A 16,809-nucleotide genomic window follows, 5' to 3' on the forward strand; every position below is an offset into this window, starting at 1 on the left:
ATTGCTAGACGTAGGTATAGAGTCACTGTCAAAGAAAGACACAGCAATACTTTTTTGTAATTAAAAAAAAGTCACAAAAGTATTTTCCATCCTTATATTAATATTCCATTTTCCTTTTTGACATTGCAGCCATAAGCAGTTGTGTTTATATTACTTTTGCATTTGATTTGATTTGCAAATCAAAAGTTGAAGCTTATTTCTCTTTAATTAAGTAGTTGCTCATTGAAAGATACCGGGGAAATTAACCGATTCAGTACTTAAGTTTGTCTGGATAATAAAAGATGCATTTCTGGTGCCAGCTCAGCGCTCATGAGTTCCTTGCTCTGAATCCCACAGAACGGGAAGACATTGAATGTGGTGAGAAAAGAAACATACAATCTTAAAGGAATACAAAAAGGAATCGAGCAGAGTAAGTCACACTTACGCTCCACCTCCTAACGGTCAAAACCTACATGAAAAAGAGAGATTTGAAGTGAGACATGCAGCTGACAGAGATAGACAAGAGAGAGGAGGGAGAGATAGTGGGGGGTAATGGAGAAAAGGAGGCAGCTTTAACATCCTCATTCTGGGCCTTTTAGCGGACTGTCACTGGGCCGGGCGGCCTGCTAAACTGGGCTTTGACTTTCTGTTAGCTGAGGATGGTCATGTGAAGAACAAAAAGCAACAAAAGAAAGTTCTCTGTGTTCCTACCTCTGACAATCGTCTGTATATCAAAGTGCTCGATGGCTGTCACGCAGGCTGCGCTCCCTTCCTTCAGCTCCTTCTCCAGCCTCGCTCAGTCCAGCGACAATATGAAAGTAAGTATCGTCCGACTTCATCGTTTCAATCCTACACAGTGACAGAGAGAAAACAATTGATTTGGATATCCTCATGGTTTATGTCATAATGTGTTTCACAGATAAAGGATTCATTATTTCACTTGATATTAACTGAACGTTATCGTGTTTAACTGGAGACTAAGGCTCGTTCAGTGCACTTGTTGGAAGTTGTTTAAGACAAAGGCATCTGCTAATGTAATATGAAAAAAATGATCAAGTACAAGTTTATTTTTGCGGTACTTGTACTTCTTACTATTTCACTATCAATTATGGAGACAAATATTGCACTTGTAACAATTCAATCCAGTGATATATTATATTTAACTTTTTCCAAACAGCATTATAAGTACTTTTAGTTTTGGTGCTTTAGGTATATTTTGGTGCTAATCTACTTAAGTAGCACTTTGAATTTGACTGTGGTATTATTATACTTAAGCTAAAGATCTAAATGCTTCTTCCACCGCAGCTCATTATCTGAAAAAAGTGTGAAAAGGGAAATGTTATGTCCCGTTTCAATACATTTATTAGATTATAATTCATTGTCATTCACAGTCTATCGGACATTATGAGTTACGGGTGACAGTGCTGTCCATCGTGGCCGCAAACATTTCCCTCCCTAAAGTGGTTACACTGAAAGTAAGGGTGAACTTCATCCAGACGACTCATTGAATTTGTGAAGTTACAGTCTTTAAGTCCAATTTTCCCACTCTATATTTCCGATGACAGTGTTTCCCTACTGAGCCACTGTGGAGGGATTCTAACACAAAAGTAGAATTTTGCACTGAAAATGAAAATGTAGAAGATGCTTGGTGAATGAGGGATTAACACACACTCAAGTTAACTACAACTGATCTTTCAACAACCAGTATGAGCAAAAGAAGCAAATACAGCACCCAGTAACTCTTTCAATGTACACATAGACATATGGCTGTGTCTATTAACTGTCATAACATAATATTTATTACAATTATATTTCAGTTACATTGAGTTCATTTACTTATTTTTTTAACTCCATTCTGGTTATAACTTGTAATATTCATTCCTTTGTTATTATTATAATTCTAACCCTTTATATACCTTTTTTCTTTACTTATTGATTTTATATAAATAATTAATTATGAATGTAATTATTTTTTTTATTTACTAAATGCGAAAAACTGTATTTAACACATACAGATGGGTCAATTTGGTGGAAAATAATCACATTTTGTTGAAAGGAACAGTAGTTCAACCTTATAATAAAATGTATGATTTTCAGTTTTTTGTGGTTTCAAACAGACATTTTTATGTGTTCGGGTGTTTATATTTTGGCTAAAGAGTTTCTTTATTTTTATTTAATGAGCTGAAGGTGCTCTTCCAAGATACGGGCAAAAAAAAAGTATATTATGTCAAATGCAATTACACTGCAAAAATGTTTGAACAATTAAAAGTCAAACTTGTGCCTATGATGAAAATAGTGCCTATTAATGTAAAATCATGTGCAGGAATCTCCTTGTCACACTGGCTTCCCTGTTTCATCCTGACTTCTGCTCTCCAACATGGTCTAGGTGTGGGAGTCAGAGGGCGGCTCTCTCCCTCTGGACTCTCTCAGCAGCAAACTGTCACCCAGCGGCTCTGAACAGCTACAGGTCTCACAGCAAATAACTGAGGAGCTCCTGGATGATGACAGCAGAGTATCCTGGGACATTGAGTTCCTGCTGTCTGAATGGAGCAGTCCATCTACCAACCTCGACCCCTCTCTGGATAACAAGGATCAGGGACCCCCACAGTCAGACCCTCACACAGAGTACCATGAGAAACCAGCCCAGGGGCATGTGCAGGTGAACACAGGCTGCCTGATGGAGCTCCAGCCCGCTGCTGAGACCTTCCCCTCCGCCCAGCCGGAGGTCTATCACCATGGTTACAACGGCGACCAATCGGGTCGGTTTCATAGTCTACCTAACGTAGATCAGTTCGGCTTCCCTCAGGGAGGCAGTGTGGAGAGGCACAGCAGAGGAAATAAGGTCTCATCCTGGGACTTTAACCCTTACTACCCCCAGCAGCACCCCTCCATGGTGCCCCTCCCCGACAGAGGGTTCATCCCACATCAAGCCGTGACCCCTGACTCACTACACTACAGCTACATGCCACACTTTAACCACAACCTCTTCCGTGACTACACCCACGGCCAGGCCTCCAGTCACCTGGCTCTCCACCAGCAGACCCTGCTGATGGGCCCCCAGCTGCCCCCTTGTGGGGAGGAGATGAAGCGCGGTCGAAGGGTTACGGGGAAAAAGAAGCCTGCCGTCCACTGCTGCGACTACCCCAACTGCAGCAAGACCTACACCAAGAGCTCACACCTCAAGGCTCACGTGCGCACACACACAGGTAAGCCCCATTGAAAAATATATTAGTCTTTAAGGTCACCTATTATGCTATTTTTAGGCATACATTATAGGTCTCAGACGTATACAAATATATAAAAAACATGTCTATTAAGTGTTTTGCTGGAGAGAAAAAAAGATCACCCATTCTAGTCATGCCTCATATCTATTTCAGCCCTGTTAGAGAAGTGCTGAGTCTGTGACTGTAGCTTTAAAAAAAAATAAAAAAGAGCAGGGGGGAGCTATACCCAGATACTCAGCTAAATGCTGCCGTGATGAAACGCCATAACATGTTCTTCGTTTTTAGAGATTTGGGTACGGAGGAAAAGAGAGGGTTTTGTTTTTGAGTTCCCTTACACACCGGGGACACATATTTATGTATAAAAGACATACAAAAGTGCATTTTGCATGATAGGAGAACTTAAATATGTGACTCAGTGATTTATCTTCGGTTGTATTGTTTACTCTTCAGGGGAAAAGCCGTACCAGTGTTCCTGGGAAGGCTGCAACTGGAAATTTGCCCGCTCAGACGAGCTGACGCGTCACTACCGCAAGCACACGGGACAAAAACCCTACGAGTGCCTGCTGTGTCAGAGGGCCTTCTCCCGCTCCGACCACCTGGCTCTGCACATGAAGAGACACATCTGATGCTCACACACACACGCAGAAATGAACAGGAATCATTTTTGATATTGGTTATTCGTTCAAGTTTTTTTCTATGACCCAAATCAGTACACTGATCAGCAGACCTAAGAAATCAACCGAAAATGTTCGAAATATTACCTTGAAATCTGCACTTGATCATCTGGCTGGTTAATACAGGCCCACATGTAGATAAGCAACATGAGGATTGAAACACAACTATTGGTAGGCTTGTATTACAATTAATTTATCTTATACTTTTTTATTTGATTTTTGGCTAAAGAAATGCCATATTTTACCCTATTGAATCCGTGTTTTCCTTTCATTTAACACTCGAGGCTCAAAATGAGATTAAGTGAACTCACAGTGATAATTAAGGCATAAATAATACAAAATGTTGGAGTCGATTAAGACTTTCTCAGTAAGATGTTAGGACTCAAATGTAAAAAGAGATTAGGTTGTTCTCTCTTTGACCTAAATAAAAATAGCAATACAGATATAAAATCAGTATTCTTTGTAAGAGCCAGTTAGATGAACACTGTAGGCATGTATACAGAAAACATTAACACTAACAAAATACCGACCTACAAAAATAAATGTATATTTATTTGTGTGTACTACGGGTTATAAGACAATACACAGTTGTAGTATCTCATGGCACGCTGAACAGAGAATTGACTGCTTAATGCTTCGCTGTATTTCTGCTTTTATGATATCTTAGTCTGATTTCCATTTAGAGGTTTAGTTCATAGTAATCCTGCTTGTAATTCATACCAGACCATAAAACATATTTGAAACTATGTGATGACAGTAAATGGAGAGCTATGCATTTTTGTCACCTTCCTTTATGTTTGTCTGTTTGGGGATTATTAATTTAAGAAGAACATAATATATGCTTTTGTCTCTCGCATCAAGCAGCATTTAAAACTGTAAATAACCTGCATTTTTCGCTCAGTTGTTTATTTTCATCTCAAATTAAAAGCAACATATTTATTTACATAATCTTTTTTTATCAACAGAAAATATATTATTGTACAGTGTTTCCTATCCTCAAAAGAGTGCTTTAAGGTCTTTTCATTGTTGTTTGCATTTTCAAACTTCTAATAAAGACCACTAATGCTGTAAAGCTGTCTCTACATTTGACATCATTTTTTTCCTTTCCTGTAGTTGGTTATATCAATTTATTTCATGTAAATGGTCTGCAAAGGCTAAAATCTCAAAGTTGTTTCTCTCCCACACACCCCCCCTGCCTGAAACGCCTCCATTGGACTCTTTGGTTTACTACTGTAACATAATGACATCACTATGTTACCCTTGCTTCTATTGGCTATCGATCTAACACATTATAGATGATAGGCTAAGGTGGGGGACATTTCCAAGCAGTTGACCAATCACAACAGAGCCGGACAGCTAACCAATCAGAGCAGACTGGGCTCTGGTTTCAGACAGAGGGTGAAAAGAGGTGCTGCAGCTCAGGCAGTATGAGAAAAATAAAGAGCTTTTTGTACATTAAAGCATGGAGACATGTCACAGTAGAGACACTACATACAAATATGAATCTGAAAATGTGCGTAATAGGGTCCCTTTAGGCAGCTGACTTTAACACAAGTTATATCATAAGAGTTGTAAGTACGTTACTCTAAGATACATCTGCCCTGTATAAAGCAGAATAAAAAAGATTTTACAGAATACATAAGAGCTTAGGCATTTCATGTGTCATCCTCACAAGTAATGTCAGAACTTGACCTGTAGGTGGCAGTCTGTGGCAGTTGTTTCAAATCTGGGAGAGGGTTGTGCTAGGAAAGAAAATCTTCTTATGTAACTCAGCACTCACGGAATCCTCCTGATTATGTCAGATGATGGAGTTTGTGATCACATTACAGCAGTGACGTGCGGTGAGGTTCATGGCTGGTGAGGCACTGACTCTTTCAGTCAGATTTACAAATATCATATTTTGACCATAATCGACATATTCGGTTATTTTCAAAAGCTTTTTTAGTCTGATGCTTCGATTAATTTTAAACAGACCGTTCAACAAAAGGATACCCAAAATCTAAATATTGGATTGTTCTTTCTTAGTAAGATCCCATTTTCATTACCAATGTGGTCTTACCTTGACTTGAAGATGAAGTCCATGCTATCCTTCTGGACAACAATCTCTATTACTTTTTTGTAAAAGTCCTCCTTATCTTCCTCTAGTTTCAAAAGTCTAGTTTGTTGTTTGCGTCGCGTCTACCCCGTCTCTACGTAGAATAACAGTCGCAACAAGAACCTGTGGGCTCACTTGCGCCCCCTTCAGTGCGGCAGAGGTTATGGCTGCCTCCCCTGGTGCTTTTTTCATTGCCGTTGTATGATGAGACCAGCGAGCCTAAATATCATATACACGTGAAATAAGTTATTTAGAGACTATGGATGGCGAGGATAAATGTAATAAAGGGATCTATAAACATTACATTGGTGACATACAGTAGTGAGATGGTGCAGGCATGCGCTTAGGGCCCGCTTTCCAGACAGTTTATGTGGGGTGACGCATTCTGAGGTGAGGCAGATCTCATCTGTGCCTCACCTCACCACACAGTAACTGGCTTGAGCGCGCTCACAAAATAAGTGCCCGCGCTAAATTAGTGCCCGCGCTCCAGCCAGTTACTGTGGGCTTACGTGAGGCAGAGCTCGTCCCTGCCTCACTTCTCATCGCTACCCGTAGTTGTAGCGGAGGAGCTCTGCACATTTGCTGATTTTGACTATAAAAAGCGATTGGAATCATACAGAAATCACATTTACAAGTTACAACACAGATCAGTGGAGACATTTTATTATTATTACTATTTAGTTTTTCTTTAGTTGTTTTTCGTTACATTGGAGTATGACAGGTGAGGCTATGCCTCCCCTGCCTCCCCTGACTGCACGTCGCTGCATTACAGAGCTACTCTCTCGCTGTCTCTGTCACATACCCTTGCACAGATAGTAGACCCTGAGGGAAGACAAACAGAGTGTACTTATACACACAGACCAACAGAACTTAACTGGCTTGTGCTACAAGCACCAAAAGGGATTTTGTTTGAGTTTATTAACATCTGGCTTTATTCAAGTGAAAGATCACCCTCAACATCTCACATTACAATGTTCCCAGTGTTATATCTCTCACAGGCTCCGCCCTCTACTGGACTCTATGTGTACTCCCCTCGATCCTATCATGCAAGCATTCATCCACTGAGACTTTCTAGATGTAGCCGGCCCCTGCGCGGGCCTACCTGAATGTGCGCGCATCTCACCGCATAAAAGGAGGCCTTGCCTCCTTACTGTCATCCCTTTCTCTTCAGCAAGGCCGTGAGATACAACTGAGTGAAGAAAGACGGATGAAAATATAAGACAACGAAGAAAATGGACTCACCATTGCTCCGCCCCTGTCCTTCGTGTCCGGGCTCCGTAGAGGGCGACGACCCCCACTGTCGGTGCATCGAGTGCCTGGGGTCCGACCACGCGGCGGCCAACCTGGGCCTGCTTGCAGTCTGCAGCGCCTGCCAGCTAATTCCTCGCCCCGGCCACCATCAAACGGCTGGCGCAGTTTGAGGGTTGCTACGTCTCGCCGGTGGAGGACCCAGAGTTCGACATGGTGGAGATGGAGGACCTCGAGGAGGGAGTGCCCTTAGTGTTCGCCATTCCAGCGGACCGGGCGGGTCGGAGCGTCGGGGAGAGGGATGACGATGACGACACCTCGTCGTCTGGGATTTCTGGTGACCGCCAGGAAGGCCAACAGCACAGGTCTGCGTGACAGGACTTCCCGGCGGTGATGACTATGGCGGCGGAGCGTGCAGGCTTGCCGCTCCCCCCACCGTTGCTACCGAGGCCGGTGAGCCGCCTGCGTCAGGGCTTCTACGGCCTGTCCAGCACAGCCGGCCTTCGTTTCACCCCCCCTGCCAGAAATCTGGCGGTGTGTGGAGGCCACGTGGCGGCAGCCACTGAGAACGAAGGCTCCGGTGGCTACATGGGCTGGCATCCTCAGAGTGCAGGGCCACTCGGACACGGAGTGTCCCGGTGTGCCACCACTGGATGAAAGCCTAGCGGCCCATCTGCTTCCGCAGACAGCCGGGTGGGCAGAGGGGAGGAGGCCCCTGCCCCCGCTATCGAGTGACCGCAAAATGCTGTATCTGGATAAGATATTCAAGCTTGGGGCGCAGATGGCGGCAGCGGCCAGTAATCTTGGTGTGTTGGGAGTGTCGCTGATTACCCCTCGGCAGGACACCCCCGCCCCCCCGCCTGAGGGCAGGTGTGATTACTCGGACCACTGCATGGGCCAGATGAATAATCTGGTCCACGGTATGGCTACCGCAGCCGGTCGTGTGATGTCCCTGGCTACCGTGGCGTCGCGTAACGTGTGGCTGGGTCTGACCGCACTGGCCAAGAAAGACCGAGACGATCTCCTTGGGGCCCCCGTTGCCACGGAAGGGCTCTTCGGATCTATATCCTCGGTCACCCAGCGCTTCAGTCGCCTGGAGGGAGAGAGGGCGCAGCTCAGCCGCATGCTGCCGCTGGCACGTTCTCAGGTCTCTCCGCAAGGGAGAGAGCGCCCGGCGGTGGTAATGCGGAGAGAGAGGTGCCGGTATAGAGCCCCTAGAGCTCCTGATACGCCTTCTGCCTCCGCGGTCTGTCCCGAGGTACTGGCCCTCACGAGGACAGACGGACCGAACCGTCCGGCGTGAGTGTGGAGGACATATGCACGGCGGCATCTTGGTCAACGCCAGGCCCCTTCATAAAGTTTTATCTCTTGGACATGTCTGGCTCCTTTTCTTCGTCTGTGCTTGCTGGGGCAACGCAGTACTGGTGAGGAGGGAGGGGGGCTGTGGGTCAGTGAGCATCTGACCCCCTCCCCAGGCGTAATGGGCTTACGTTTTCCCCGGGGCACGTGACGCGCACATGGGCCCATCGGGGCGGGAGGACTCTTTTCCCCCTGCTTTAGGGCAGGAGGGGGGAGTCCTCCACATCATAGCACACCTCCGCGGGGTAAGCGCGTCAGAGTGTGCTCTGTCAGACGCAGCCTCTTTTCTCTCCACGGTTAAGACCGAGGGAGAGGTGAGTGAGGCGCAGCGGCTGCTAACCAGAAAGCCGGTCAGAAACAGTGAGAACAGTGTTGTTGTGGGACAACAGCACGTGTATACATCGGGGCTCCGCCCACTGTACCCATAGAGTCCAGTAGAGGGCGGAACCTGTGAGAGATATAACGAGGGGTTACGTATGGTAACCCTTGTTATATAAACACAGGCAGAGAGCCCTCTACTCTGGGGCCCTATCTGTCCTATGCTGCTTGCTGAAGAGAAGTAAAGGATGACAGTAAGGAGGCGAGGCCTCCTTTTATGCGGTGAGATGCGCGCGCATTCAGGTAGGCCCGCCCAGGGGCCGGCTACGTCTAGAAAGTCTCAGTGGTTGAATGCTTGCATGATAGGATCGAGGGGAGTACCCATAGAGTCCAGTAGAGGGCTCCGCCTGTGTTTATATAACAACGTAACCCCTCGTTTTGGTATAACACCATTAAAATACAATCAAACAGGTAAATAACACCTACAAAAGGAAGCTGTTTTATGGGGTTCAGAATTCCCTTTTGTGTACATCAGAGATTCCAGGTAAACAAGAACAAGGGGAATCTGTTTGTAATATATTGGCTTTAAAGGGGCCCTCCACTGATTTCACCTTACCATGTTACCCATCATGAAGAGAGCTGCTCAGCCTCTTAAATCAGTTCTAAAATCTACATTAAATTGCTGTTATCAGATGTTATCACTACAATTGTACTCCGACAGGGCGAACTGTATCTGCCCGTACGTTGCAAATTGGTCACAGTTTTAAACATGTGGTTTGGTTGTGTATGGAAACAAAAATACTTTGTAAGGTTAAGGGAAATACTGTGGTTTGGTTTCAAGAAAGTATGTTTGTAACGGGAATAAAGTTATATATACACTGAACAAAAATATAAACGCAACACTTTTGTTTTTGCTCCCATTTTTCACGAGATGAACTCAAAGATCTAAAACATTTTCTATATACACAAAATAACCATTTCTCTCAAATATTGTTCACAAATCTGAAAAAATCTGTGATAGTGAGCACTTCTCCTTTGCCGAGATAATCCATCCCACCTCACAGGTGTGGCATATCAAGATGCTGATTAGACAGCATGATTATTGCACAGGTGTGCCTTAGAATGGCCACAATAAAAGGCCACTCTGAAACGTGCATTTTTGCTTTATTGGGGGGTTCTGGGGGGGTCCAAAAACCAGGCAGTATCTGGTGTGAGGGGTAGGGGTAGGGGTAGGGTTAGGGGTAGGGTTAGGGTAATGTTGTGAATTGAGTGGCCTGTGTTTGTCGTCCATAACATACGCCTGCCCATACCATAACCCCACCACCACCATGGGCCACTCGATTCACAACATTACCCTAACCCTAACCCTAACCCTACCCCTCACACCAGATACTGCCTGGTTTTCGGACCCCCCCAATAAAGCAAAACTGCACGTTTCAGAGTGGCCTTTTATTGTGGCCAGCCTAAGGCACACCTGTGCAATAATCATGCTGTCTAATCAGCATCTTGATATGCCACACCTGTGAGGTGGGATGGATTATCTCGGCAAAGGAGAAGTGCTCACTATCACAGATTTTTTCAGATTTGTGAACAATATTTGAGAGAAATGGTTATTTTGTGTATATAGAAAATGTTTTAGATCTTTGAGTTCATCTCATGAAAAATGGGAGCAAAAACAAAAATGTTGCGTTTATATTTTTGTTCAGTGTAGATAAGTAAGGGGTAAACTGAAGAGACATAGGAGGAGAGCAGGGTCCAGATTTATGGAGGAAATTAGATATAAGTCGCATCTCCCCCCTCTCATCATGGGCAACGTAAGATAATACGCTAATTATCCGCTAATTGTGGATGACATAACGTTGTTAGCTAGGAGTTGGACCGAATATCTGTACTGTAGTTGAATGTGCTTTACAAAGATGTGGCTGCACCAGGACATATCTGATGACGTTTCCATCGATGGCTTCCGGACTGTTTAGGCAATGCTTCTAATAAAGATTCCATTACCAACTTTTCCTCTGATGGCCTCCGGACCTTTTTGGACAACAGGTCCAGAGAGCTTCACCATGTCTTCTCCATGAGTCTTTAGAGGGTCACTGTGCTAATGAGGACTCCTGTCTTGTTTCTGTGCCTAAGAAATTACGACCCACATACTCTACAGCGGTCTCCTGTGTTTTTAACCCATCTTTCCACCAATAATTTGTGCCTTCATGGACTGCACTGACTGTGTTTTTTATATCAGTATATATACTACGGCATCAGACTTCCTCCTTATCATAATTACAACAGCCAGAGGTTGCCGCCTAACAATTTTTAACCTCTGTGCAGTGATTTCGCTTATCAATACATGATAATGGCCCAATAAGCCAATACAGGAGGTATAGAGTATAGTGCCATCAACCTTAACTCTATACTTCAGATTACAACTGATAATGGCCATTTAACGGGCCGATAACATTTGAATCTCTCGGAGGTAGATTTTCAAAGTTTGTTGTCTGCTGTATGATGTTAAAGGTCTTGTAAGTCCACCAAGTTTATGGAAATGTATCACTGAACTTCTGAAGTGCCCTTTAACTATCTCTTACAGATAAAGGGCAATAGATTTTAAATAGGTGTAGAGTTTAATAGGATCCATTGGTTTATCCCTACTTGGCCCAAAGTCAGACAGGTACAAACACACTGGTGCAGAGGTGTGGTGTTAATCTTTATTTGGAACAGCAATGAGCTCCAGTTTCCTCTTTGGAGCACTATCAAGGCTATGATTGGCTTCTTAAACCTGCTCATCCAAGATGGCATGATAGCCCAACAGCAGGGGATGTCAGCAGTGAGCTGACACTCAGCATGCACTTCTCCAACGCATTAGTGCCTTACTAACAGCCAAATACACACACATTAATTAATCCTGATAATTATAGTGTTACAAATATACTTCTTGGTCATTTATAGCTGGTTATCCACTGAGACTGTGCTCCCATAAAGATGTGGCAGAGTTACACATAAGCAGATAAATCTGCAACAGTTTAATAGGTTAGGGATGGTTTTGAGGCTCCATCTGTAACATGAGTTTATTGTCGCGCAGCGTTCTAAGGGTAATTGATTCTGAGATTTAGGGTTTGAATGAGGACACTGTTCTGCTCTGTAGTGCCCTGAAAAGAACAAACAAACTCTCGCACAAATCCCCCTTTGTACTTCCACTTTCTAATTCATCATTCCCTGTTTCCGTAATGTTATACTTCGAGCACGCAATTCGGCAAGCATTATTCATTAGGGGAAATATTCAAGCCTTTGATAAACAAGCGCTGAAGCATGAACAAAACATTAAGTATTACGTATTTTTGACTTTTCCTATTTCGTCTAAGCAGCTAAACAGATTAAATTTGGAAAATGGCAAAGGCAGTACAAACGTGCAGATTTCTTCTCTGTAAACCCCCACTGCAAGCGAAGAGTATTAATAAAGATGGATCATTAAACCCAGTTAATATGATAGTTTTCCATGAAAGAAAGCATCATATTCTCTACTTCCGTACCAACCGCTTATCAAGATGCTGAGGGAAGGTTTACTGGGGACAGATTTACTGTAATTAAATTCCCTCTATCTCTTCTTTTTCCTCTGTGGAGATATGGAGAGAATTCCATTTTTGTTTCGGACTTTTGACGACAATCTGTCCACATTATAGGGAAAACACATTAAACTCTTAAAAAAAGATGTTGTATTATTGCATATTAACCATTTGACATCAAGACTCGACCTTAAAACTGCAGCTTTTATGGATTTTAATAACAAAAACTAATCAAGTCATTTGAAACCATTGGACTCTCTTCAAGCATTGTATTGTTTTCTTTCCTGCACAGACACACTGTAAAACTCAGAGAAGGGTGACACTGTGTGAACCCAGCAGAACAGTGTTACTGAAAAGAAGCGGAGACATATTTCAGTCACATAGAAACCCACATTCAGATACCATTTGTGGAGCATTATAAGCCCCTGCGACCTCAGGACAGCACTGCCATCCATCAAACTGAGGAACTGGGTTAGATTTTCTAAATGCCAATAAATATTTATCTATTTATCTGCATAAAAAATGTCCGTTCTGGTAATTAATTGTAACTTTGTACGGCTGTGTGTAGTTCATTACAGTACTGCAGTGACGTGCGGTGAGGTTCATGGCTGGTGAGGCACTGACTCTTTCAGTCAGATTTACAAATATTATATTCTGACCTTAGTCGAAATATTCTGTTATTTTCAAAAGCTTTTTTGGTCTGATGTTTCGATTCATTTTAAATAGACCGTTCAACAAAAGGATACCCACAATCTAAATATTGGATTGTTCTTTCTTAGTAAGAACCAATTTTCATTACCAATGTGGTCTTACCTTGACTTGAAGATGAAGTCCATGCTATCCTTCTGCACAACAATCTCTATTACTTTTTTGTAAAAGTCCTCCTTATCTTCCTCTAGTTTCAAAAGTCTAGCTTGTTGTTTGCCTCTGCGTAGAATAACAGTAGCAACAAGAACCTGTGGGCTTCAGTGCGGCAGAGGTTATGGCTGCCTCCCCTGGTGCTTTTTTCATTGCCGTTGTACGGCGAGCCTAAATATCATATACGTGAAATACGTTATTTAGAGACTATGGATGGCGAGGATAAATGTAATAAAGGGATCTACAAACATTACATTGGTGACATACAGTGAGATGGTGCAGGCATGCGCTTAGGGCCCGCTTTCCAGACAGTTTCTGTGGGGTGACGCATTTTGAGGTGAGGCAGATCTCATCTCTGCCTCACCTCACCACACAGTAACTGGCTTGAGCGCGCTCACAAAATAAGTGCCCGCGCTAAATTAGTGCCCGCGCCCAGCAAGTTACTGTGGGCTTACGTGAAGCAGAGCTCGTCCCTGCCTCACTCCTCATCGCTCCCATGTAGTTGTAGCGGAGCTCGGCAAATTAGCTGATTTTGACTATAAAAAGCGATTGGAATCATACATAAATCACATTTACAAAACAGATCAGTGGAGACATTTTATTATTATTACTATTTCGTTTTTCTTTAGTTGTTTTTCCGTTACATTGGAGTATGGCAGTCTATGAGTATGACAGGTGAGGCTCTGCCTCCCCTGCCTCCCCTGACTGCACGTCGCTGCAGTACTGTGTGATTTGTAATTACGCAACCTCCCACAATGTGAATCTTGGCCTGATGTCCTAAAGCAGGATGAGGATTAAAGCGGCGAGCCGCTGACGAGCTGAGGCTGCCGAGCTGAGGCTGCCGAGCTGAGGCTGCCGAGAGGCTCCGTGATTCCAACTGGATCGAGGAATGGAGGGAGGGGAGGGAGGGGGGCTAGTCCCCTGAGTTGAACTCGAGAGTACACAAAGACAGAGTCAAACGAGGCCAGTGTCTGCTGTTTGCTCAGGGGACTTTCTGCCTTTGTTTTAAGCTGCACTACACATGAATGAACATCCACACACATTTATACTTATGTTCTGACAAGTTTTTGACATAATACATTCACTAGCTCTATAGCCTTAAAAGGAGATTTACTATTGCAATTGAAAGACAGACTTACAAGAGACAATTAAAGAATAGTCTAAATCAAAGCTAAAAAGGCTGAGATATCTTGACTTTTACCTTAAGTCAATCAAAAACACCATAACTGATACAGCTCAGAGGATAGTGTCTTTTTGTTAGAACCCTTTTAACCAAGTCTTGACCAGGAGACTTTCTGAAGACAAAGCAAATCTGAAATTGTTCATGCAAAGTTAGAAGAATGAAAACCCACCCACATCGTTCTGCTGTGAACATATGCTGCCATTTGATGTAATCTATATGAGAGTAATGAGGTTATAAAGTAGCATTACATAATATTCATGTAAAGCAATAAAGAATGAGCAATGATTTATTTTCTGCAAGAACACCATGTACCAGGAAAGGACCTCTGCAATAAAAGCTGCTACTAGTGTTTTATTGTTTTAAAAAGGACATTATAAGAAGAATTTAACTCTTACATTAAATTCACTGTTTCTCACCATACCCAGTCATTACAGTCATTACAGTCATTACAGTCATTACAGTCATTACAAACATGTAGAATTCATTTACTTTCTTATAAATATTTGCAAAGCTGATTTATCGAACATTTCTGCATTTCTTGGCATTGATTATTAAAATTATTTAAAGCATTATTTCACTGTGTTGGTTTGCATGTGCACTTGCTGCTCCACATCACTGTGCAGTTAAAAAGTCAAAAATATTTGGTATTGTTCTTCTTCTTCTGCTTTTTATTTAGCAATTTGTGTGGATGTCAAATCAGTGTTTATGGTACAGTATGTTATATGTAGTAAATTGTAGTAATAGATTCCTCAGTATGTGCTTTATTGACCTCAGAAAGCTGAGTTCAGGGTTGCAAAATCTGTTGTTCATCCTGCATCCAGTGTCATCATGAGGTGATAGTGACATAAATGAATGAGAGAAAGAATTACGGCTTTTTCAGCTCAGATTCCTCTGGGTATCCTGGGGACCTACATGCTCTTGATGCCACGCAGAAACAGAACTTCCTTGTTCCCCTGCTCAAATTGCAAACTGGCTTCCAATGGGGAAAATGCCATCCCAAATATGAGTACAAAGGATGTTGTGCTTTCTGCCCGAGTTGTTATACGTTGCATAATATTGCAGTTGCATTATCCATGATACATAATACAGAATGTCCATTGTCCAGTGAAGTAGCTTGCTAACTGTTACAGCATTGATCTTCTGAAAAGCACATAGGGTTAGGATTAGAGTCATGGAGGGTAGGGATGATATTAAGTCAATTCAGAGTCTCTGAGTATAAGCAAAATGTTCCAGGAACATTTGTGTCGGTTCACCACTTTGGCCAGGACTGAAAAAGCTCAAACATTCGATGGATTGTCATGAAATGTCATACTGACTTTCATGGTTTGAAATTCACTGGCTCCTCTCTGGATAACTTGTACTAACTTAACTGACTTGATATAGTGGTATACTTCGGTTCACGACCAAATGCCTGCAACAATGAAACTCCCATGAGCCTCAGTTTGTGCTCCGTCTAATATGAAAATGTTAGCTTTTTGATAAGCTAAGCAGAGCTAATGAACATGTTAAACATTATACCTTTAAAACTTCAGCATGTTAGCATTTTCATTGTGATCATGTTAGCATGCTGATGTTAGCATTAAGCTCAAAGCACAACTTCACAGAAGCACAGAGGCGCTAATCTTTGAGAAGAGATTCCTGGAAAAACATCTCCCATGTAGAATCAGAAAATGCATCAAAAGGTTGAGACTTTTGAAAATGGTGGACACAGATGAAATCATCTCAGCAAAGAAGTAATTTTGTGTTTGTTAAAGTAAACTAGATTAAGTCAAAAATAACTTGTTAAAACAGATTTTTTTTCCAGTGTCCCCATGATTCAGGCAGCTGATAGCATTTCTTGGAAAGGCAGGAACTGAAATCAATGTGTTTCATTTAATATAATTAGTTGGCAGGTCATTCAGCTGAACCTTGGGACAGTGGTACAGTTTTTGATTCACAGAATTTCCCCCCCAACACGCTCTCTGCCTCTGTGCACACAAAGCCGTGCATCAGCGTGTTCAAACGGATCTGTTACGGTCATACAAACAGGTCATTGTTTTTGCTAAAGAGACGATCTGCATAAATTAAAGAGTGGGAAGTTAACTGTTGTCTTGTTTTGTTTTGGTGAGCTTGACTAAGAGACAGGGAAATCAGCGTTTCCATGTGGAGGGAGGAAGTATCACTAGCTCGTTCATGGAACAATGTTCCTTTTTTCTGTGCAACCTCACCCCAACTGAACTTCCAACACCGCGCAGTCCTCAAATGCTCTCGCTCTCTCTGTGTATTGCATAACTGCTCTCTTTCCATTCACACTATCCACTGGCATTCAAATGAC

General features: G+C 42.9%; 2 protein-coding genes across 5 annotated transcripts in view; one reads left to right on the forward strand and one right to left on the reverse strand.

The window, feature by feature from the left end:
* Positions 1-828, reverse strand: part of cunh22orf23 (chromosome unknown C22orf23 homolog) — a 7,391-nt gene extending 6,563 nt beyond the window's left edge. For 3 of the 4 annotated variants that reach the window (XM_034202393.1, XM_034202391.1, XM_034202392.1), the window contains exon 1: positions 691-828. The gene's annotated coding sequence lies outside the window, so the exon portion shown is untranslated. Of the gene's footprint in view, positions 1-424; positions 449-690 lie in introns of all 4 variants that reach the window. The other variant, XM_034202390.1, reaches the window with a different exon arrangement.
* klf1 (Kruppel-like factor 1 (erythroid)) lies at positions 510-4,704 on the forward strand. Its single transcript, XM_034202387.1, has 3 exons — positions 510-797; positions 2,366-3,185; positions 3,654-4,704. The coding sequence occupies exons 1-3, from the start codon at positions 723-725 to the stop codon at positions 3,827-3,829; spliced, it is 1,071 nt and encodes a 356-aa protein (XP_034058278.1). The 5' UTR covers positions 510-722; the 3' UTR covers positions 3,830-4,704.
* Positions 4,705-16,809: the final 12,105 nt, after the last annotated feature.

Source organism: Gymnodraco acuticeps, unplaced genomic scaffold (assembly GCF_902827175.1).
Source record: "Gymnodraco acuticeps unplaced genomic scaffold, fGymAcu1.1, whole genome shotgun sequence".
NCBI lineage: Eukaryota > Metazoa > Chordata > Actinopteri > Perciformes > Bathydraconidae > Gymnodraco > Gymnodraco acuticeps.